The sequence below is a fragment of the Notolabrus celidotus genome, chromosome 24, assembly GCF_009762535.1.
Source record: "Notolabrus celidotus isolate fNotCel1 chromosome 24, fNotCel1.pri, whole genome shotgun sequence".
Lineage (NCBI taxonomy): Eukaryota > Metazoa > Chordata > Actinopteri > Labriformes > Labridae > Notolabrus > Notolabrus celidotus.
In genome coordinates this window covers 6304399-6328326 of record NC_048295.1, presented here as the reverse complement: position 1 = coordinate 6328326, position 23928 = coordinate 6304399, and the positions used below count along the sequence as shown (strand labels likewise).

The 23928-nt window shown below is 44.7% G+C and overlaps 3 protein-coding genes across 4 annotated transcripts in view; 1 reads left to right on the top strand and 2 right to left on the bottom strand.

The window, feature by feature from the left end:
• Window positions 1–1783: 1783 nt before the first annotated feature.
• Window positions 1784–9730, bottom strand: LOC117808251 (XK-related protein 6). The gene is made up of 4 exons (XM_034677881.1): window positions 9144–9730; window positions 4485–4681; window positions 3551–3968; window positions 1784–2602 (listed from the first exon to the last, which is right to left on the bottom strand). The coding sequence occupies exons 1-4, from the start codon at window positions 9728–9730 to the stop codon at window positions 2098–2100; spliced, it is 1707 nt and encodes a 568-aa protein (XP_034533772.1). The 3' UTR covers window positions 1784–2097.
• A 3752-nt stretch (window positions 9731–13482) lies between these two features.
• On the top strand, window positions 13483–20364 carry gckr (glucokinase (hexokinase 4) regulator). The gene is made up of 19 exons (XM_034677894.1): window positions 13483–13643; window positions 14187–14329; window positions 14691–14840; window positions 14919–14987; window positions 15069–15137; window positions 15333–15406; window positions 15557–15677; window positions 15758–15852; window positions 15937–16042; window positions 16186–16304; window positions 16985–17083; window positions 17402–17499; window positions 17616–17692; window positions 18539–18635; window positions 18713–18822; window positions 19226–19306; window positions 19630–19773; window positions 19999–20133; window positions 20220–20364. Exons 2-19 carry the CDS (start codon window positions 14279–14281, stop codon window positions 20340–20342), a joined length of 1818 nt encoding a protein of 605 aa, XP_034533785.1. The 5' UTR covers window positions 13483–13643; window positions 14187–14278; the 3' UTR covers window positions 20343–20364.
• Window positions 20365–21432: 1068 nt separating this feature from the next.
• Window positions 21433–23928, bottom strand: part of rp1l1a (rp1 like 1a) — an 80169-nt gene continuing 77673 nt past the window's right edge. For both annotated transcript variants that reach the window (XM_034677780.1, XM_034677779.1), the window contains exon 10: window positions 21433–23821. In XM_034677780.1, the coding sequence (XP_034533671.1) occupies window positions 23384–23821 (438 nt within the window). In that variant the 3' untranslated portion in view covers window positions 21433–23383. The remainder of the gene's footprint in view (window positions 23822–23928) is intronic.

Here is a 23928-nt window from a genome sequence, read left to right as displayed (position 1 = left end):
GTTCAAATTTCCACCAAAATGTTGACGTACCTCTTTAAGAGCTGTAAAATGTAAAATCTTTAACTTTCAACTGCTCTATCCTCTTGACCAGCAGCACTAAGAAGCAAACGTGGGTTTGTGTTTATATTTTCTGACCGCACCATCTGAAATTGCTCACCTGCTCTACCGACGACTAGAAAAAAGGTGTACTGCGTTGGACCGATAAAACCTTGCGACCCCTTTTTAACCGGCCACCATACGGCGTCAAGGCGTGTGATTTCAGGAGCAACGTTCCCGTCAACAGGCTGATGACTGATAACTCGGCTCATTTATTGTCGCCTGCCAGTGTAACAGCTTGGATTAGAGGGATAAACAAACAAAAAAATAAATAATGAGCCATACATCACAGCTCAGCCGTGGGTGGCTCTTTTGGAGGACTTGATGTTGGACGCTTATCAGGGGAAGACAAGTCATCGAGCGGGTTGTGACGATTGAAGTCCAAAAAACTGCTTTATAGCAGCTTCAGTGGCAGCACCCTGTTAGCGTGGGAACAACATAATTAAGACATCACACACTTGTGGGTGCTGGTAGACAAAGATCAGAAATAATTAGTCTTGCATTCTTTTTTTTTGTGTGTCAAAAACTGGCGATGATTAATCCTTTCTTTTTTTGTTGTGTAGCCGAATGAATCATACCTTCACGGAACAGCTGAAGACCGGCCAGCTAAGCGACCTCCGGTTTTGTTTTAGAGTACTTCTCAGTGGCAGGCTCAGAAGTTTGAAGTGGAATCGCCCACACTGGCTTCATAAGTTGAATAAGGTTGGCACAGTGTCTCATAGCAGGAACTGTAAGAAGCATTAACCTCTCGTTTTGTCCCTTTAAGTTAGCTAACCATCAAACAAACATGCGGTACTGTTAGCATTTGCGGAGGAATAGTTTAACATTTTGGGAAATGTATTCAGTCTTCGGCTTTAAGTTAGAAGACAGGATTGATACCACTACGACAAAGCCAGATGACTGTTCGCCACATTAGCATATTTGTAAAGATAGACATTTAGCTTAAAAAAATCCACCCACCAGCACCACTGAAATCGTAACAGACTATTTTTTGACATTGCAAGACGGACTGCAAGCTGCCAAGGAAAAGCTTCAGCACAAAATTTAACATTTTCATATCTCAAATTAGTTCAAATATGTTGATTTGTTAGTTTAAGAAGTCACTTTGGACTTACAGAGCCTTAAGTTTTATACTAATCTCCATATTTATTCACAGACAAAAGTCTTATTAATCATCTTCTTGACAATTTGGGGAATTGTTAAATCTCAAAATGTTAAATATGTCTGATAAGCAGAATTTTTTTATAATCTGAGTTCTCATTAGATGCTAATCCCCTCACTATAGCTCTATCTTTCCCATCATGCCGCACCACTCTCGGTTCTCCCAGTTAACCTTGTCGACCAACCCCACAAACTGCCGTGTCTGACCGCTGAGTCCCAAGTCGACGACAATACAACGACACATAAAAAACATTCTGTCTGTACATAGAAAATATATACACTACCTGTTGACTACACTAACAACGAGTTCACATTTCCTCTTATTAAAATTGACGGTTCTTCCCCTCTTGTTCACATCTTTTAATCTACTGAGACCCGTGAGTGTGTGAGCGACGTCATGTAAACGGCATGCGGTGTTCAAGGACTCCAATGGGAAACTTGTGTTTCCTTCTCTTTTTGTTTTTTTCTCCCTCACAGCGGAGCGCAGACTTGTTAAATCATATTAATGAGAACAGATGAAGCGAGATCAGAGGGATTGGAAAGAGAGAGAGACAGAAGGATGAAGAGAGAAAGAGATGGACTCGCGCTGAAGCAGCTTGTTGAGTCATGGCCATGGGACTCACAGGTCAAAGGTACCCGCAAGGACTGTATTAGTGTGTGTGTTTGTGTGTTTGTGTGTGTGTTTGGGGGGTGTGCTTGTAGAAGTGTGACAGATTGCTATTGTGTCTGTGTGCTTACATCAAGTGCCAAGTTGTGCATGTGAGAATGTGTTTCTTAATCTTTTCTATCCGTGTACACAAACACGTCTTTTGGTGGTGCATATGTGCTTATGTGTTTGTGTCAGAGTGAGGACTCGTACTGCAACAGTTCATACAGTAAGGGTCCGTCGCGGTAACGGATGCCCACGGCAGCAGGCGTTATGTACTGCAGGATGTTTATAGTCCTCCGCAGGCGCCTGTCTACGTAGTGGGCATCCCATGCTGGGTAACGCTTCCTGGGCATGTCGATCTTTATTAGCGGGCCCTCCGGTTTGGAGATGGGGGGCGCCGATCTCACCTGGAAGACGGGGAGACACGACTCGGCCACATCCTCTTCCGTCTGCGACTTGGTCATGTGGGCCGGCGTGGGCGGTGCCGTGGCCGGGGCAGACGGAGGGAGGGGGAGACCCCAGAGCAGTTGGGCGCAGCAGGAAGAGGCGGGGCTCGGCTGGAGGTGAGCGGTAGCCGGGTGCAGGAAGCCGTAGTACAGCAGCATGACGAGGACGCCACAGGCGAACGTCAGGTAGACGCTGCACAGCGCTGGGACGGCGTAGGAGTCTGTTAACACCGGGTCTCTGTAGGCGTACCTGGAGGGCAGAGGCAACACAAAAGGTTCAAGTCCTCTGAGTCTTCATAAAAAGTGACTACATTGTTACACCAATGATTAACCGATTTTCATCAATGTCTGTGTTTTTGTACTTTCTTACTACCACACCAGCCAAATGATTCCTCCTTCAGGCTTTAAAGCACATCCTTTAATTTTCCTAAAAGCCACATTTATTTCCCAAAGCAAGCGGCCATTCTTCTTCCCAACAAATGTTTCTCAAACAGAAGTAAACTGGATTTGTTTGGGACTATTTTCAGCAGCATGTGTATCCACATTTGCAGCTTTTGTAAGCACTCGGGGCAGCAGGAGGGTTTATGTGGGATTAAGCCAAACAAACTGCAGTGCGTGTGTTCAAGGTAATGAAATATCACCCAGTGCAATAATGTTGCTCACTGGTGTGTTTTTAATATTTGTTCGAACATTGCTTTAGCTCTGCGGTACATTGGAATAAGAGAAATCAGGCTTTGGACACAAGAGTAGTACTTGTTTGTCGACAGGAAGGAAAAGCTATGTCTTTAAAGTGAGTTTGTACACGTCTGTTAGAAGACAAGAGAAGGAACAAACATGTTCCAGGTCTTTTTTCCCCCCCTGCATTACTAGCATTTACACTAATAGAGCTCTTCCACACCTAAACCAACATCCTCAGGAAAACACTTTTCTACCAGCTTTCCGTGGAACTAAATCCTAGTTACCTCAGGGAAGGGGCCCCCCTTGAGATTTTCAAGTCCACACTTAAAATATTTAATTTTGTATTTAACTGCCTCAGCTGTGCCAGAGAAGCAGCACAGCTCAGGTTTAGTGTAGATTTAGTCAGAGTTAAGGTTAGCAGAGTTTTTTCAATGCATTACTGCATACTGTAAACCTGCCTCGCCTTAAAGAGTCTGATTGACTGAATGAGCTGTGTTAATATGAACATGCAGTTACTCACCACAGCCCGGTGAGGATGGTGTTCTCTGCCAGCACCACAGTGTAGTACGTCACCATCCTAAACCGTGTCCGCCCCTCCTTCACATTAAACCAGCAGAAGATGTAGACGATGCCAACCACCATATTGAACAGCACCTCCTCCCACTTGGACATGCAGAAGTCGGTGCCTCCGTGCACCACCCAGAACGCCATGGCGCACCAGTGGACCACCACGAAGATGCCGAAGTAGATGTGGAAGAGGGAGGCGAAGAGGGCGAGCGAGAGGACGCGGGACGAGATGGTGAAGAGGCGCCAGAAAAGGTGGAGGAGCGCGCCGCGGTAGCTCATGCTGCGCTGGTCGTCGCGGGAGTCTCGCAGGAGCTTGTGGTACGAGGCCAAGACCCAGGCGAGGGACAGGAGGGAGCCAAGGGAGGAGATACCTACAGAGGGAGAGAGGAAGAGAAGAGGTGGATGATGTGATGAAACATCACTGCAATCAAGATTTGATTTGAGTCGTGCAGAAAAAGGACAGTGACACATTTTCTATGACTCACTGGAGGTGTTCTGCGTAGTAACTTTAACATATTCTTAAATAAGAAGTAGTGTGTGACACGCTGCTCTGATATATAAAGTTATTTTTCATGCTGTGATCATCCAACCCCTACGCTGTAGTCACATATTTGCACTTAAAGTAAAAGGTGTCTTAAAAACTCTGGAGTGATAGCGATGAATAACACAAGTGGGCGGCCGCCAAGATGAGACATTTCCTGGATGAATAAGGAACAGGAGGCTGATGGATTTTGGCTACCACATCCCCCAGAACACCTATGATTGTGCTTACTTTAGGGACAACTGTAACAAAAAAAAAAACCACAGTGTGAAATGACTATGTGTCGTTGGTGCAGCTGTTGTATTGTGCTTGAGTGTTGGTCGTGTTGTCCCTGCGCTCCACGTACACTGCAGCGTCTCGGCTCGATTCTCCTGGATCATGATGCAGAGCTGCAGGACCAGCTGTGGCGCAGACTCCAGGAACGTCTCCAGCAGTCGCAGCATGTTGACATCCGCGTACTCGAACATCATGGCCCAGTACCAGCGCCGTTGGTGCTCCTTCTGGCGGCGCGACATGATACCGAGGTATAGCGTTCTGATGTACCTGAAGGGGGTCACAGGAAGGAGGGCTGGTTAGTACATTAGAATGTGTCATTCTTATTGTTTTGAATACCAATCTTGCCCTTCCTGCTAGTCTTGCTCTACCTGCCAGTTTTGCCCTACCTGCCAGTCTTGACTGTTACTGAAATGTGAAACTGTTCAATCTATAAATCTTATGGGGGGCAGAAAAGTCAGATCCCTCAGGTCTCCAACTTCACAATGAACTCTGGGCCCCAGAGTGGCGGTCTGCAGACACGCAGACTCGTGCGCGGTGCATAATGTGGCGTTATAAAAGTCAGGCGTGTATGCAGAGCACTTCATGGTGTGACAGTGGGACAGCACTAAGCGCTGGTACACTCAGCGGGAATGCGCTTCAAAGTGAGTCAGTGAGCGTGGAGATTAGGATTGGGCCTCGCTCTCTCTCTCTCTCTCAGCTGGGCCTGCTGAATCCGCCTCAGCCTTCTCCTTTGTTTGGTTTGGTGCACCCATCACAAGCGTTACACCACGTTTTCACTCACCCACACATTCTAGACATGACGGACTCTAATAAAGAACTTTTTGACTGCTTCATCTGTGTGTTGGCCTCGCTTTCTTCTTCACCAATGTAAAATATTTTTGGGAGTAGTATGCTGATGCACCTGCAAAATTATTGCAGCTATTTTCGGTGCAACATGACATTTTTTTGAAATAATTGCCAATGATTATTTGAGAGATTTGTCAATGATAAGTGTCTGCTTCAGTACAATGACAGATACTGGAAGAAAACAGCTTTCTTCCTCTAACAATGGTGACTAAAATATCTGAACTTGCTGCCGTCATTCACACCTGTATGCATGCGAGCTGTAGCCTTTCTGAACTTGTTCTATTAATATTCCGAAGTCTGATTGTTGAACCTCTGTGGGAGCAAACAGCTATGATAAGATTTTGATAAAGTGAGAGATTTTCTACATCTGGGAAACTACAGCACACGTGGGCGGGATGTGGGCAGAGATTTCAATTAAAATGCCTCAGGCACTCACGAGTGTGTGTGTGTGTGTGTGTGTGTGTGTGTAGTGAAGGTGTGTATATGCACATGTGGGCAAATAATGTATTCTATCGATCCCGCCTCCCTGCGTGTGCGTACTGTACTCTTTGTGTGTTGGGGTGTCATCGGGTGCATGCATGCGTGCGCTCCTGCATTATGTATATGTCTCTGCATGCACGTATGGATATTACAGCCATCTGCTGGGGGGAACATACAAGCTTAATTCACCAAAACATAAATAATGCACCGGAATCCATTGGAAAATGCCGACATGTGCACGCACTCACATCAGGTCTGGCTTGATGCAGAGGCTGGGCATGCAGAGGCACTTAGGCTGCCAATCATGGGAGCACTCCTGGCTAATTAATGATGTAGCGGCACAAAGATGAGAGACGCCTGGAACGCTCAATTGTGGACTGCTTTATCTTTCCCACGCTTGGCATGAAACACTCCACTGTGCGTGCTCTCATGACAGAGAAAGTTTTACAGTCTGTATTCTGGAATTGCTTCCTGTCTTTGATGCACCAGTTTTACTTCCTTGTTACAATTACATCCTATTTAAGCTAGTTAAAGCTATTCCGAAGCTAATATGTTACCTGTAGTAAGGAGATTTGTTGTCAATAGATGTGGATGTAATTAACCAACAACCTTATGTTAGCGTTTCACTTAAAGGGCTATCCCAAACCATTTGTTTCTAAGGCGTTAGCATACCAAGTTTGACAATACTTCAGGTTTGTACACCATGTTCCAAATTATTCTGCAAGTTGCATTTTTGTGAATATTTAAAAAACTACGTCGACAGTCGTTTTCAAATGCATCAAGAAGTCAGATATTGAATATATGTCTTCAACTGTGTGGTTAAAATGATGCTTTTCGGCTGTATTTATTGCATTTCTTCCCCCACTCTCTGCTCCCTGCATTTCCAGTCTCAAGGCGAAAAATTTAAGATTGTAATTTTAGACAGTATCGCCTAGCCCTACTTTTTAAATCAACATGGTACATTTTACATGCTGGACAGAGTATGGTGTATAAAGGCCATGTTTTTGCACCTTTTTGATGCAGTCACATGACTCACAGATTAATTGGTGATAATTAAGAAGTGACAAACAATCTTTTGGATTCAGGAGGGGCACGTTGTGGCACCAGGTATCAAAAATTTAGACTCTTAAATGTTTAATGACGTCAAAATGCCTTTTGTCCTTGACTCAATAACAGTGAAGGATAAGTCAGCAGCGTCATTTATGTAGCTTTCCTAAACCAGTAAACAGGAAGTGGCTGTGTTTCATTCATGTAAAGGAATGAGGCTTTCCTGCGCAGCAAGGCAGGAGACCCTGACAGCCAATTAATGCCTCTACATGGAAGGATGTGCTCTCAAAGCATATGTGCCGAACACAGTACATCTTCCACGCCTCAGCCCAACCCCCACCACTCTCGCTCCTTCGTTTTCCCTCTCTCCCCTTGCACACTTTCGACTCCCCTCCCCCTTTTTTCACTCCCGTCGTGAACGTGCAACCTTTCCTCCCTCCCTCCTCCTCGACCTCACCCCTCCTTCTCACCACAGCCTCTCCATCTCTACGGCAATCTGTCTCAATCAGGCCGAACCATTTCCTCCGTTAGGAACACCCCCACTCCCCACTCCCTACTCCCCACTCCCTCCTCCTCCGTCTTCTTTCCCCTTTTTCTACTTCCTCCAGGTGGGAGAGTCCATTCTTTGGGCAGAAGGGGTGATTACTGGGTGGCGTGAACAAGGATATGGACGAGGGATACGTGCATGCGAGGGTTTGAGTTAACCCTACAACCACGCAGAGATCAAAAGAGAGGTGCTGAGCTGCACAACAGGGTGCAACACACAAGCACACACTGCTTACTCTACTCACTCAGCTGCCCGCCTAGAGGCAAGTGGACAACATTAAGGCATCTTCTTAGAGAGAGGGGCGGGGGTGGGTGCAAGTGCTGTCTTTGTACAGAGGGCTTCCAGGCAGATAAGCAAGATGATACTACTACTACTACTACTGCTTTCAAATCCAAGCACACATGCAAAGGCAAACATAAACACAGTGAGGAAGAAGAGGTAGAAACTTGGTGGTGTGTGTTTTCAAGCGCTGAAAGGTGCATGTGTGTCTGTTTTCTATCTTGCCAGGGCTTTTAGCACTACAATTTGCACCTACCCATGTCCAACTGCGTCTATACGTGTGTGTGTGTGTGTGTATCGAAGAGTCCAAGATAGAGAGCGAGGGAGTGAGGGAGTGAGGGAGTGAGGTGTGTTGCCAGCAGCACAGATGCTTTTCCTCTTTGTACTCCCCATGCATGCTGACACTCACGGGAAGAGCCATGACACCGTTTTTCCACTGGTCACACACGCAGCCACGCATGACCATGCTCGGACAAAAACCGCACACATGAACACACACGCACGACTTGCAAACACAGCCGAGAATCCAGTGTTTTAAAGTGAAAAACGGTGGCTGAGGTGCTGTCCGTGGTGCTGAAAACACTTTCAGCACCACGGACAGTGCCTCAGCGCTTCAATGGCACCTTATGTTCCCCAACCTACTCAACTTTTAGTATTTTAATAGTGAACCCAAGATCATGATCAAAGACGGTAAGTGAGGAGCTGTCCATGGTGCTGAAAGTGTTTTCAGCACCTTGGACCACTCTCCAATGACCCCTTGTGTTCCCCAACATACCTAAACTTTTACTGTTTGAAAGAGAACCAAAGATCATGATCAATGACGGTGAGAGAGGTGCTGTCCGTGGTGCTGGATTCACTTTCAGCACCATGGACAGCACCTCACTCACAGTCTTTGATCATAATTTGGGGTTTACTATGAAAACACTTAAAGTTGAGGTAGGTTTGGGAACACAAGGGTCATTGGAGCGCTGTCCATGGTGCTGAAAGTGTTTTCAGCACCACTTCTGTTCCCTACATGATGTTGGGTTCACTTTAACAACACTAAAAGTTGAAGTAGGTTGTTTCAGTGGCTTTTCCTCCTCTCTTGTATCACTCTACTGAGATTATAGAAGTAAGTCTTTTTGTAAGTTAACCCAAAAAGAAAAGAAACTCCAAGATGTCACACTCGATCAGTGCAGCAGAGTTTTTCTCAGAGTGCGATCACTGTCTCTCTGACTGTCTTTCTCTGTCTCCTTCATTGTCTTCCTCGCTGTCTCTCCTGATATATTTGCCTGTTATTCTCAGATAGTAACTGAAGCACCGAGGAGGTCACAGAGAGCCTTTTCCTGTCCTCCTCCTGCTCTTCCTCTCCTGCCTGTCAGTGCGGAGCAAGCGTTGCTTTCTTAGAGCTACATCAAGAAGACATCCCACTCTAACCATTAGCGGCATTAACTGTGTGTGTGAAAAGACAGTGAGGGAGAGGATAAAGATAGTGTAGTGACAGAGTTGGGATCAGGTGTGTGTTGTTGTTTGTGTCCCCACCCACTTTACCTCCACACTTGTCCCAGCTGGAGGATGTGAATGGTGACTTGCCACAGCCAGATGGAGGCCAGCTGTAGGCGGTCTCTGCCGGGATACAGGCACCCCAAAGCCACTGTGCCCCGCTTAGTCAGCCCCTCTACCTCCCCGAGCCCCCCTCCGGTGTAGTCCTGAACGAACCAGCGGAAACTTAGAATCTGGACCAGCACCGACGGCACCAGCACGAAGAACAGAGTGAGGCCAAACCAAAGGTAGTCCTTCCTCTGATAGTAGTCCATGGCCAGGCACAGGTCTGTGCCAACATCCCAGAAGAAGACAAGGAGGGCGAGGATGATCCAGAGGCAGTCCAACCACAGCTGCTCCCGGGGCGGGCAGTGAGTCTCCCGTATGCCGACCCCTCCGGCAGGCTGGCCCCCTCCAAGCAGAGAGCCGAGGCAGGCAGAGCGGCAGCCCCAGTAGCAGGCTGAGGTGCGGCAGCACTGACAGATGTGGATCGCGGCAGAGTCCATGGGCTCCTCAGCGTCAACATCGTACAGCTGGGCGAACCCGCTGCCGCTGTACCCGACCCCGGCTTTACTGCCGTCCGACTGCGCGGCCATGTTCCCCTTGCCGCTCCTGCCCTCCTGCGAAACGCACGACAGCCGCACCGTTTTGCTGGCTGGCGGGGCGCGGATACCACGTCACTTCCCAGATACCTGCTGCCCCCTTCCCTCTCTCGCCGCGGCGACTGCTGTGTCTCTTTCCCGCCCGGGGTGCGTGGAGCCATCAGAGCCAGCGGCCGCACGACGGCGGCTCCCCTCCTTCCTCGTGCGCTCGAGACTTCGCCACAGGGCACTCGCGAGGAGCAGCAGCAGCTGAATCGGTTTTAGTCCAGCAGCCCTGCATCATCCCGTCCTGCGCGCGGTCATCTAGGGCGATGGGAGGCTATGACGTAATGCATCTCCTGCTGTTCTTAAGACATGTGAATGAGTGAGTCGTCTGATGGTGTGAAGCAGTCTACCCCCCTTACAGTCACCTTCTGTACCTTCTTTCTTTCTTCAGTCAACCGGAGGACCCCCGACTCCTGCCTCTCCTCCCTCCGCTCTCAGGCTGCAGGTACCCGGCATGCGCTCCTGGCCATGTCCGCTCCGCTCCTTTCCGCAGCTCCAGCCCTCTGCAGCTCCAGCTTCCCCTCTCCTCACTTTCTCTCTCACTCCGCCCTCTACTGGATGACAACTCCAACCCCGAATTCACATCTGCACGCGTGCGCGTTCACACGCACCAACGTATAAGACGCGTGAAAAACCCCACTGTGTACAGAAACACTGTGATTATTTTCTCTCTCTATCTTTGAGGAAACAACACTCATCATTCATAATTATCTCTACAAACCCTCTCCTCTACTCATCACTCTCTTCCACTTTCCACCACTCCTTTCCTCTACACTCCCTTCCATCCCTTCATCATCCCATCCCATGGGCTGACTACCCCGTGGCTCTGCCAGCCTAATCAGCCATAACAAAGTACGTGTGTGTGTGTGTGTTCCATGCTAGGCAAGCATTTAGGATTTAAGAATGTGAGAAAAAGAAAGAGAGAGAGAGAGAGAGAGAGAGAGAGAGAGAGAGGAGGGGCTGGAGCTGAGGGAGCTGGAAAGCTTGGAGGCCTACAGAAGAAAGAGGGATGGGTGTAGGAATTAGAGGAGGGATGAAAGGAATGTGTGTACGTGTGACGAAAAGAGAGAGACAGAGAAGAAGTGATTCCAGCTGAGGCTGTTTCTGAAAGGATGAAAAGATTGTGAGGTAGAAAGAGAGAGAGGATGGAGATGGAGATGGAGGAAGATACATTTTGAGGGATAGAGAGTGAGAGAGGGAGAAAGGGGGATGAGTTCAGAAGGAAGGGGAGGTAGATAAGGATTTTCTGGGGCTGGTGAAGGTCACGAGGACGAAGGTAAAGTCACGGGCATGAATGTTTAGAGGTGGAGGAATAGGAAGGAGGAGAGGCGTCAGTTGTGTTCCTTCTTCTGGAAAAACATCAGTACATATGTTCAGCTGATGTTCCCAGCACAGGATACATTACAGACACGTGTCTTTACACACATCACACACACACACACAAACATACACACACACACACTTAATTTATGTCACAAACACACACTGAAATATGCAAGCATGCATTGCATCTCTTTACCGCGCACACACACAATTGCTCCTCATTCTCAGGAGCACGTTTCTGTGCAAGCACTTGCACTTTCCCTCTCTCTCCCTCTTGCTCTCTCTCGTTCTGTCCACTGGAGATTAGCCTCCCTGTTGTCATGACAACAGTAGCTGAAGGACAGGGAGAGGGAGTGGATGGTTGTATAGCCGTGCCCGTGTTTGTGAGCAAGAGACAATGAGAGTTAGTGACAGAAAACACTGGAGTTACTCAGCCACAGCTCAGAGTGTGGGCTTGTTTTGGTTTTTTTTGTCCTCCCCTCCCTCTCTCCCTCCCTCCCTCCCTCCCTCCCTCCTGACACCTGGGCTTGGGGCTGAAATCACCTGCAGAGATGCACGTGTCAGGGGAAGAATGAGCAGATATGATGCACCGTATTCAACAACAATCAGGTTTTAATGAATTGAGAAAGAAATCCCCTGAAGAAAAAGAAGTCAAGGATGCGAATTTAAACACATTTACGCTGATTATGGAGTTGAAATCAAACCTCATACATGAATCATAGGTTACAGCAGCAGTCCCACTCTCTCCATGCAGTATTTATCCCAATGAATTAGCAAAAACCCGCCCGAGGACTCGAGATCAAACGCTCCTTGTATGCCGACGATGAGATTGTCTCGTCGAAGACAAAAGTAAGCACCCGCTCCTGGATCAGCAGTAAACCTCAATAGATCAAAACAATTACCTCACGCTGAGTTGACAAGAACCAGGAAGCCACACAAAGAGAGTTTCCTGGCTGTGAAGGACGAAATGAGATAAGAAAGCCTCAATGTGTGTGACTGCAGGAAGGGATTTGTGGGAAATTAAACTGAAACACGCTGCCAAATACAATAAAAGGTGTTCAAACTACTTAGGGAAGTCCTCCTGCATCTTAGAGAACAGTTAAAGACTCAGACATAAATGAAAGGAGAAGAATAAACTATTTGAAATGTTTTAGGGGAGTAAAGCTGAGACGCAAGGTTAGCTTGAACTTTGTTTCACTCTCAATAAAGATGACACAAATGAAGATGAAGTGAGCCCAGTAGGGAAGGGAACTTGGCAGGGACAGTGGCTTCCTCAAAGTCCTGAATAGAGTCTGACAGTGGTGGGAAAGTGTTCACACACAGTGTTAGATCCACGAGTTTCTGTTTATGGTGATCTTGGGAACCTCCATGCATGCACGCATCGCAACGCATCGCAACGCATCACAACGTGACCTAACGCAACACTTAATCACTGACTCTTCCTCCTTTGGCATGGCGACTGGACCAGAATTAAAAACAAAGCTTAGATTGAACGCCGATGTTCAGAAGATCCTAGGTAGGCCCTCCTCAAATTATATTTTTGGTGTCAAAGTCATTGTGCAGTGTAGCTCTGCAGCAGGCTCCACTTGCCTCAAGACTATCAGAAACACAAGGACCAACTCAGGTCAGGAAGGATTTATTATTTATGAAAAGCTGCATGAATACAGGATGAAAACACATTGGTTTCACCCAAACAGTTACCGAGAGGCAAAAAGAACTATCTGACTCTAAGTGTACAAAAAAAGAACCCATCCCATCTAATTAGTCATGAAAAGGATAAAACACTTTAAGCTTGAGTCCCTCTGATGTATTATGTATAAACTCAGACACTGTCACAGTCTGCTGCTGCATCTTTCAGTGAGGATGATGCATTCAGTTGCCTAGCTGTGTTTTGCAGCTCAGAGTCAGCTCATACATTAAGGTTAAGCAGGGGGGCTGGTTAAAGGCACATGCTATGATTTAAATTGAGTTTAAAAAGTTTCTGAAAAGTTTGAGTTTTAACTTTGAATGGCTGAAACTTTATAAAAATTGAAAGCTTTTTGCTTTAAAATAATTTAATTATGAAGCTACAGCTCACAAACTATGCAGGCACCTCACTCTGATTTTGACCAGTCATACAGTCTTACTCTCTGCTGTTGGAATGACTCAGAGGTTTACACCAAACTGTTCTTCAGACATCTGATATCATTAATAACCAGCGTGAGCCACAAATGAGTCGTACAAATGAATCACTCGACAGCAACTTTACACGCAACTCGTTTCGTGTTCAAATCTGGGACGACAGAATTTATGAAGTGCGAGGGAAAATATTTGTGTCCTCTTTGTTTATGCAAATGTATGTGCAGAATGTCCTTGTTGCTGTGTCACTGACAGCAATTAGACAGCAGTTATGGGAGACAGTGGTGGGAGTTCGGAGGAGTGAGGCAATCTGCAGCAAACAGTTTAGAGTCCACCGAAAGTGATAAAAATGTATCAGACGCCACAATCTGCTGGGTGTAATTACACTAGTACACTGCTGAGTATCGGTTGGGTCATTTGGGTACAGTAAGGTGTACAAGAATGTTTACGAAAATTTAAATACATTTCAAAGTTAGAGGTTTTTACTTATTGGGAGTCAACACTTTCAGATCTAAGATCCAGGGGTGGAAAGGCAAGGGGTGGCCATGGTCCCTACTGAAATCTAGTAATATCACCACAATTATGAAGTAAAATTTGCACAAGGGACCATGACAGTCCTAGTTTGGGCTAAGCCTAAAAATGTTCACCACACTTGGCTCCCTCACTGGCCACCCCTGCTAAAGTCAGAGTCCTAGTTTGGCCACCCCAGTCAAAAAGTCTGGCTCCACCCCTGCTAAAAGATCTTCCAGTTTGATGTCTTTCATTCTGCAGCTGGAGCTTTTGAGATAACTTACAAAAAAATCTGTCACAACTTAAAGCAAGTGCTGTCCTTGAGTCTCTTGTTCCCCATAAAACTTCCGCTATTTATCAAAAGGCACTCAAAGCACTTGTGCTGGTGTGTGTTTGGCTCTGAATCTACGCTTCCTCAGTCTCAAAGGTCCTTGAGTGAACTTTGTCTCTCCAGATAGAGTGGCGGCAGTGTGTGGTTTTCGTCTGGTGTCCCTGTAAAAAAGGAAGAGGAAACTGGTTGACAGAGAAAGGACAAGCGCTTGCAGAATGGCAGGAACAGACTGGACTTATAGTCGAGCTACAATGCATGCATGGGAGGTAAGTCAAAGGAAAGGGTTTGTTATTTTTGGAATGTGTGCATACTTTTGGAAGTTAACACTCTGATGTCTGTGATTAGTTTACCTAGCATAAAGTAGTTGAGGGTAGTACAATATGTAGAGTATAGTAAATGATCTGTATAAGTACTTGTGGCCATTTTCATAGCTTTCAAAACAGCCATGCTAACTGTTTTATTATTGTAGTTTCTTCTCTTTATGCTAGCTATGCTAACTTTGTACAATCCAATGATTCCATAAAGCATTAAACAAAAGCTGGTTTTCAATAAAAAAAGCTACTGTTGAAAAAAGTCTAATGTTTGTTTCATTTAATTTAAATTCAATTAAATTTGAACATCATGCAGTCCCCAGATTATGAACAGTCACTTCCTGTATCTGAGAAATCAAATCCTCTGACACGTGACATTGGCCACGCTTCAGCCAATCATATTGTGAGGATGTTACAAGTCTGTGACGCCCAGATGTTTGAAGAACAGGCAGTAGCTACCTACGAGGTACGGACATTCATTACGTTTCTATTGATAATATTAAAAAAAAGAGTCCTTTCAATGATGTCATTATTTTCGTTTTAGAGGCTTTTGAGTGAACGAGTGGTGGAAACATTAATGACTGTTGCTAAAAGGGTGGAGCTCATTCTCAAGGTAACTTCTGTGTTTCTCTCAGTCCATATTTCCAATGGTCAGTCAAGCATGTGTCTAGAGCCTGTTCTGTTTCCTCTAAAGGATCCTCGGGACAGCCTTGTTGTACTGAGTGGTTGTGGGACTTCCGGTCGACTGGCTTTCCTGATTACGGTAAAAGTTGTCCTGAGATGAGCCTGAGAATAGATAATGATGTTACAGAGCAAAGGAAGGATAAGCCAGACCATGCCAGGATAATGAAGCTTCATTAAATTATCTTGTCATATCTTATTTGTCTTTTATGGAAAAATTGCTTCTTGTGTGGTTCGTTTTGCTCGTGTGTGTGTGTGTGTATGTGTGTGTTGATAGTCAGGTTTCAACAAAGCCCTGAGGGAGTTGAACCAGAGTTCAGTGTATCAGTACATCATAGCAGGGGGAGACAGGTATGTTGCTCCATCTTTAATTGAACAATATTACACATGTTCTTTTTCCTATTTGAGAAAAATGCTTCAAAACATAAAAGATTGCATTATATATAGCAGTAGTCGAATTAGCATAATTTTTATGTTGCTTTCTTTCTATATATTTAACAGAGCTCTGCTGTCCTCCCAAGAAGCCCCTGAAGATGACCCCAAAGTGGGCATGCTCAGTCTGAAGAAGGTCTGTGAGGGGAAAAAACAAGTCTTATTCATCGGTATTTCCTGTGGATTATCTGTAAGTCAGTGTATTTGGTTGGAATTTGGAGTCTGTGTTGTTCATGTAGTAAACAAAATGTTAAATATCTGCTCGTGTAGGCTCCTTTTGTGGCAGGCCAGCTTGACTTCTGCATGCAACATCCTGAGGTCTACACTCCTGTATTGGTTGGCTTCAATCCCTCTCATCAGGCGAGGTGAAAATGCACCTAGCTTCTCTAATATTTGTTACTAATAAAGGATATCTGGTATTCTTAACATCTAAAATAATACATTCTCAGGGATGATGCCATACCAGGCTGCACATTCACCTTCCTCAATGTGGTTCAGAGAATGGAGGAGCTTTCCAAAAGCCAAAAGGAATTCCTTATCAACCCAGCAGTTGGGGTAAAAGTAATTTGTTAACTTGATTAAGTCAAGAGAGCAGTTTTTTATCATTTCAGTAAATCTATCTGCCTGCCTGCCTGCCTGTCTGCCTGTCTGCCTGTCTGCCTGTCTGCCTGTCTGTCTGTCTGTCTGTCTGTCTGTAGCCAGAAGCCATCAGTGGCTCTTCAAGGATGAAAGGAGGCAGTGCCACAAAGATTCTCCTGGAGGTTGTCCTCTCTGCTGCTCATGCTGCTGCATTTGCAAACACACCCATTACTTACAAGTAAGCATGCTGACACTTAGTGATAAACTTCCTAGATTATTTTAGGATTAATGCAATTCGGATCCAGAGGATCCAAACATCTTGCCAGTATACTCACTCTAAGGTTCTAACTCTATTTATGCCAACACCACCGCTGCCTCTGCCGTGACCTCAGGTTACCTTGTAACACCCCTAGACTGCACCCAGAGGTACTCCGTGCAGCTTCCTTAAGTGCATCTTTGTGTTGACAGCCACAAGCCTGCAGCTGATACCTCCCAACAGCCACCTATGCCTCGTCTGCCTGACATGCTTTTCACATTACTAGTGATCAGTGCACTTAGAAATGTCAGTCCCCCCTCCAGTCACACGTATCAGTGGATGTGCTCCCTCTCTGAGTACACGTGATGGTTCTGTGAGAGTATGTTTGTCTTTCTTTTTTTTTAAGCTAGGAGTTCAGTATATTAAGATTTATCACAAAATCTATTGCAGCAGGATTTTGTATTTCATTGTGTGTTGCTGACCTCTAGAGGTCATTGTGGAAAAGGGACGTTACATAAGTGGATTGTACAAAGTGCCTGATTTATTGGGAGTTAATGAAACTAGAATAAATATATTGATGTTGTCCAAACAGGTTTGTTCCCTGTTGTACTGCTATGATATCTAAATGGTGCTTTATTATGTGTGTGTGTTATTTCAAACAGGGGCATCCGAGAGAGCATGGAAGCCTACAAGCAAACTCTGGATATCACTTACTCTCAGATTGAGGGGATGACCACTCTGTTGGAAGCAGCAGGACGGAGGTAGATTTGCACCCTTCACTGCAACCTTGCAGCATCCTGGCCTTGCACCTGCAACACATTGCATTTTTTTTAATATATATATTGCAATAATTTGAGAAACAGTGATTTTTATGTGTTGCAAATACGTCCACTAAAACCCCACAATAATAGCATTTGTCATGGTGGATAAGCAGCTCCCAAAAGCCTGCAGAAGTAGAAAAACTCCAATCTCCAATTCTGGCAGCCCACACAGACACAATATGAGCCAATCCTCTCATGAAACACACAACAAAATGAACACAATGCTGTAATTTAATTTGTTGCATGTGTGTGTTTCAGTTTGCGACACAACAGGCGTGTGTGTTACCTGGGGTGGGGCTCCGTGGCTATTCTGGGTCTCATTGATGCCAGCGAGTGTAACCCCACGTTTGGAGCAGGTGAGAGGAGCGAGATGTAGCTGCAAAACATCACATCTACAGGAAATCAGTAACACTGTGCAGCAAGTTTAAGAATTAAGGAGGTGTTTTTTTTTACATTTGTGTGTGTGAGGGAGACTTTGAAGATGTCCGAGGCTTCATCAGTGGAGGATACAGCGAGCTGAGCAACAATGAAGGCCCTCTGACTTCACTGGTATGTGAAGAAACACTGGATTTTCTCTGCAGTAGTGCTGTCAGTTGATCTCTGAGTCCCATATAAGTCTGAAAATCCTCACAAAGCCTCACATAGTATGAAAATGTCTGAAACCCAGCTAATCCAATTAAATCAAATCCTGCTCCTGTGTTGCCCCATGAAATGACACATCTGCCTCACTCGTAGTATGACCCAGAACAGGATTAATATGACTTACATCCTACTTTACCTGCTCTAAGATGTCAGTTTGAATTTAATCTGCTTTGGGCAGTGTTAACACAGGCAAGGGTTACTACTCACAGTGCATGGTGGTACTTTTTCTCCTCCTGTGTCTTCATTTGGCTGAAAAACAACACAAACTAACTTGTGAATTTAAAGTTACACACATTTAAAAAGGATTTAAGTTGGATTTATTTTTTAAAAACTGGTTCTCACCAAGCTGCAGCCTCAAGAAAGAGATATGATGCCAATGCGGAAGTGCTTGAGGTAAAAACTCTACAGAAACAAACGGGTGACGTCAAGGAGGCTAACGTCCATGGTCCTCCTCAACTGTCAATAATTGAATTTATGTGGTGAAAGTGTGTCTGATTAGAAATTGGCTTCTTAATTGAAAGCATTGGCAAAACTTCTGCTACCTAACAATTTAGAAGGCTGTTTCCTCAAGATTAATCCATTATGTCGCATGAGAAACCTTATAGACTGACTAAAAACTGTTCAAATATTACATTCATATTATTTCTATTCATGTTGCTGCATACAACAAATACAGAAAATTAGGGGAACATCATAACACTTCAAAAAATAATCCATGCATGTATTAAAAATACCTGTGTTCTTCCTCTCTAGGGTCCTGACTTTTGCATATCACATGAGGATTTTTTGCACCAAGTTCTGCCGTCTCTCAATGATCAGGACTTTATTCTGCTTGTCTACACACACTCTGGTGAGGCAACACTTTTTTTTTCTTCTAAGTTTGAGTCCCATCCAAATCAAATCTGACTGGACTGCTTCTCCCTGCAGACAATGTCAGCGACGTGGCGAAGTTGGCGTGCAGAGTGAGAGAAAGGAGCTCAAACATGCATGCTGTGTATCATCAGGTTGATGGAGACTCTGCAGCTGCTGCACAACAAGTAACTATATTATAACTATATTTCCAAATCACAGAGATAGGATCCCAGTGTGTCGGTTCCCCAGGCAGTCTAAGCCTATAACAGCATAAATAAGAGCTGGTCCAAGCCTGATCCAGCTTTAACTATAAGCTTTATTAAAAAGGAAAGTTTTAAGCCTACTCTTAAAAGTAGAGAGGGTGCCTCCCTGACCCTGACTGGTAGATGATTCCAAAGAAGAGGGGCCTGATAACTGAAGGTTCTACCTCCCATACTACTTTTAGAGACTTAAGGTGCAACAAGCAGGCCTGCATGTTGGAAGCGAAGCATTCTAGAGGGGTAATATGGCCCTATGAGCTCTTTAAGATACGAAGGTGGTTGTTGGTTTGTTGATTACTTACAGTCTGTTGTTGTTGTTTCTTTGCAGGATGACATCAATAAGCTGTGTTCATCCTCACTTAAAATCCCTTGGCTGTCCTCACCCTCTTCAGGGAGGTTGCTGCACATGGTACAGTACACACACATACATACACAGTGACTCAGTGACTCAGTGGAGCATAAGGAATAACAGTTTTGTCTAATTTACTCTATTTGTCTTCAACCTCCCCCAACGAAACGTTTCACAGAGCCATAAAAAAATAAATGCACGGTGCAGAGGAAGTGCTCATTTTATCTTTATTGATTTTCATTTCTTTCTTATGTCAACAACTCTGTAGGTCTCAATTTAAATGAGAGGTAATGTTTTCTGTGATTTCCTTGTTTGCTCTCATTCTGGCTTCATGTACAAGCACAGGAAAGCGAATCAATCTCGCCTCTCTCTCTCTCTCACAGCAGTGGGAGCTGTCCACTAAGTTGGTGCTGAATGCCGTGAGTACGGGAGCACACATCTTAAAGGGGAAGATCTACCAGAATCACATGATCGATGTGCAGGTCACCAACAGCAAACTCTATCGCAGAGCCACAAGATTACTGCAGGTATTTAAAATTGCTTCCTTGATGGGATAAAAAAGTTGAAGGAGCAAAGGCAGGACCACTCTCGTCAAAAGAATGATTATTTGCCTGCATTCAATTATATTTCTGGGTATGGCTCTTTCCTGGGAGCTGCCTACTGGAAGGGCAAAGCCTGTTTTATTTATTACTGTCTTATCCTGTGTCAATTTTTTTCATCTCTTTCAAGCCCTTGTCTACTTCTCTTTCCAGAAGCTGTCTGGTAGTCCTGAATCTCAGTGTGAAGAAGCTCTTTTGAGAGCGGTCTACCAAACAGACAAACTGACAGAGGACATCACATCCTCTGACATTGGCACTCACACACAAACTGCCAGAAACAGAACCAAGGTGAGGAGACAGCAAAGCTCTTAAAAACACACTGAGGAACTATTACTCTGTTGTTTTAATCTGTGTTTTGTCCCCTCTCTGTGTAGGTGGTGCCTCTTGCTCTGGTTTGTTTGCTGACTGGTTTCTCACTACAGGAGGCAGTGGCTCATTTGGAGCAACAGCCAATTGTAAGGGAGGCTGTTGTGGCTCACCTGTGGTCAATAAAATGATAAATAAGATAGTTTTATTGGATTTATTGCCTCTCCTTAAATTCTTGAAACCTCTAATTTGATCATGCTGTTTCTAGGTATAAGTGTTCTCAAGGCTTTCAATGCAAAACCACTTTGTAACACTAAGGGGCAACTTAACACAAGCAGTGTCTGCAAATACATGCTCCACAACATTGGGCCGCGTGATGTAAGTCAACCTCAATCCTTCTATGGCTCAACGCACACATGTACTCACACATACACACATGCGCGCGCACCCACATACACAGGTACCGGATTAGCGTGACGTATGTGTGTGTATCTTGAGGGCGCTTGAGCAGCTTTAAGAGTCCTTTGGAGGAGAGCCAAACACCATAGGGGAGGACAGGAAGGTGAAGTGAACATTAAATCTAGATCAGGGAGCATTAGCACATTATTTTCTGCAATTTGATTGGGGCATAAAAAAGAGCCCTAAAGAGCAATATAAGGTATTATAAGATTTTTAGGGGAAAATTTGCCTGTTTACATTCCTTTTTATCTCAATGGGATTAAGTTCACCACTCTGTGAGAGACTGTGTGAGCTAATAGTTCAAATACTTCAGAATAGTGTTACTCAGAGTGAACTTTTGGGCTCTGGAGAAATCTCTTTACAAAAGGGACCAGGCCGAAAAAACAATACTGGATGGCAGTGATTGAATACTGTGGCCTGAGGCGGCACTGCATTAAAAACAGACATGACTCTGTAGTGGGAGTTGCTGCATGGGCTCAAAATCCCCTACAAAAACTGTTGTCTTTGAGCACAGTTCCTTGCTGCATCCACGAGTACAGGTTAAAACTGTACCATTGGCCTAGCGGTTGGAAGGCGACTCCCAGCCTCGACCATTTGCATGTCATCCCCACTCTGCACTCCCCACATTTCCTGTCTCTCTTCCGCTGTCCTATCAATAAAGGCCCAAAAGGCCCTTAAACCCTCCAGACACTGCCTTTTTCAGAGAAGACCTTACACAATACAGCAAGAAGACACTAAACTACACTATGCACGTATTACAACAGCATGGCTCAGTAGTAGAAGAATCCTAGTGCCAAACATTCAATTATATAACAAAAGAAGTGCCATCCTTTGCATTTATTTTATTTATATCAACATGAATACATTCATATATCGTTTTGCCCCCAGGTACATGACCATCACTTCGGGATGTCACAGTTTATGGACAGCCAAACAGACCGAAAGCAGCATTAACACACATAAACCACTCACGCACCCTGTTAGCACAAATAGGATCACAGATTATGTCTCATTCACACTGTCTTGAAAACACACGGATGGATCATTTGCAGCATATCTAAAAGGTACATTTGGGGAGTAAAGCCTGGAGCCCAGCTCACTCAGCTTGATTGGTTGAATAAGGAGAAGATGTTTGTTTTCTTTGGGGTCATAAAAAGTGTTTCTTTTGTTTAGCATTCAGCTTAACAGGCTCTCTGATACAAGGATAGAAGATGTCATCACCACTTAAACATGATCTCCCCTCTTCTGTCAGTCTACCCTCATATTACCATGGACACAGTAAGGCATCAGTAACAAACTTCAGATTGTTGCTCCATGTGACTGGTTACGCAAACCCCACCTGAATCTAAAGCACACATCCGAGAAGAGCCTCTGGATTTGAAAAGTAGAGAAGTTCAGACTTCCCCTGCGAGCATTCAGTGTCAGTATCTTGAGTCAGACACACACACACACACACACACACATGCACAGTGTCATATTTTGCTGTTGTGCAAGTATTTTAACTGGATAACTGAGAAAAATACATGTACAGTAAATGTTAAAAGAACTATAAGACATACAGGTGCTAGAAAATGTTAGAATATGCATTCTACGTGTAATTTTAGACATTACACTCTATAAATAAATACATAAAATACAGCTTGGTACTTGACATGTTCTTTTTTAAACTTTGGAGCAGAATATTATCAGAAAGTAACCCAAAGAGAAGGTCAGAAATGTGCCTAATGTAGGTTTGGAATCTTCATCAGAGTTAGAAATTAACATTTCCAGCACTCTTGTGTCTGCATGCTTAATATGAAGCTAATGCCAGGAGTTAGCTTAACTTAAAGACTGTAAGCAGGGGGGAACAGCTAGCTTGCCTCTGTTCTTGGAGCTCCCTGCCCTTCCATGTATCTTCGTGGAAGGTACAACATTACAGTTACAATTTCTGCCTATAGTCACTATAATGACTGACTCTGAAGGTGTCATCAATGGTATTCATTTCTAATTCCCTCCCCTGTTTTCAGTGTTTTTGTAACCTGCGAACATTAGCTTCATACTTACTCAGCAGATCTCTTCATACTGATCTTCGCTTGTACTCTTGGCCCCAAAAAGATATACAAGGATGTCTCCCAAAATGCCTTTTTTCCTTTAAGATAATCAGGTTACATCATGCAGCTTGAGAAGATTTAATCAGGTTCATTTTTACTGACTATAGCTCTAAGCAGGTAGTTAAGTAACACCTAGGAGATTAGCCTTATAGAACAAACTGGCTGTCCAAACCCCTGAGATACAGCACAGACTCAAAGACACATGTTCAATGAAGATGAACAGGTGATACTTCAACCGAGTATGAATACACTGCTTTGTTAAAATACCCCCATTGTACCTTTAATATCATTATAGGTACTTGGTATGGCTATATGTTCGATAAATAATGAAACCAGTGGTAGACTGGACATCAAACTGAGTTCACATCATACACACATAGGTGTAGTTCTCCTTCATGATTGTACCTTATTTGTACACAGAAGATAAATCCAATACAGTTAACTTAAAAAATAAATAACAATTTCAAATATAGTTGATATAATAAAATAGGATGAATTGGTGGTTTCAAGTTTGAAGGTTCATGTCAGTATGTGTGACCTTCCTACACAGGATTCGGAATAATAAAGTGCTTTGAGTGTTTCTTTTTTTGTCAACAGTTGCGTATCCTTCATGATTTACCCGTGTAGTCTCTGACATGGCAAAGTTTCTGGTAGTCTTGGACCCTTCTGAAATCCTGTGCGAGTTAAAAGTCATCCATTTCCACATCACTCAGCTTGGGTTTACGCCGTTTCACTCTAGCTGGAGATCGGCTCCTCCTGTTGCCCGAGCCACCGCCGGCGGATACTTCAGGAGCCATTTTGGGCACTTCTATAGACTGCACGGGGATTCTAGGGGAATCCGTGTCGATGTCCTCCAAGGACCCGGGCTGGGATTCCACGGAGGTCCGAGTGAACTGCTGAAGGAGGGCACCATCCTCCTTTTTGTTTCTGTTCACCTCTTCCTCATCCTCTTCAGGCTTAAACTCTTCAACATCATCTCCACCTTCTTTCTCCTCTTCCTCTCCTGTAGCTCCTCCCCCCTCTTGTCCTGATTCGTCCACACTTGTGTCACTCGGACGTTTTGCGTCAGTGTCTTCAGAGTCTTCCGCGTCCGCCTCCTCTCCCTCCGTCACCCCTTGGCCCTGAGGGTGAACAACAAAGTAAATTATCTCTGAGCAGTTGTAATTAGCTAAATGAGGTTCTGCTGGGGCAACTAAGTATCAGCCATTACAGCTAAATAGCAGTTTCA

Bases quoted from the DNA above. Each gene is read 5' to 3' on its own strand.
- gckr (XM_034677894.1), top strand. From the start codon at position 14,279: ATGGCAGGAACAGACTGGACTTATAGTCGAGCTACAATGCATGCATGG. The intron at 14,988-15,068 runs GTAACTTCTGTG...TTTCCTCTAAAG, and splicing joins GGGTGGAGCTCATTCTCAAG to GATCCTCGGGACAGCCTTGT. The intron at 19,774-19,998 runs GTATTTAAAATT...TTCTCTTTCCAG, and splicing joins GAGCCACAAGATTACTGCAG to AAGCTGTCTGGTAGTCCTGA.
- LOC117808251 (XM_034677881.1), bottom strand. From the start codon at position 9,730: ATGGCCGCGCAGTCGGACGGCAGTAAAGCCGGGGTCGGGTACAGCGGC. The intron at 3,969-4,484 runs GTACGTGGAGCG...CTCCCTCTGTAG, and splicing joins TCGAGCCGAGACGCTGCAGT to GTATCTCCTCCCTTGGCTCC. The intron at 2,603-3,550 runs GTGAGTAACTGC...TCTGCCCTCCAG, and splicing joins ACCATCCTCACCGGGCTGTG to GTACGCCTACAGAGACCCGG.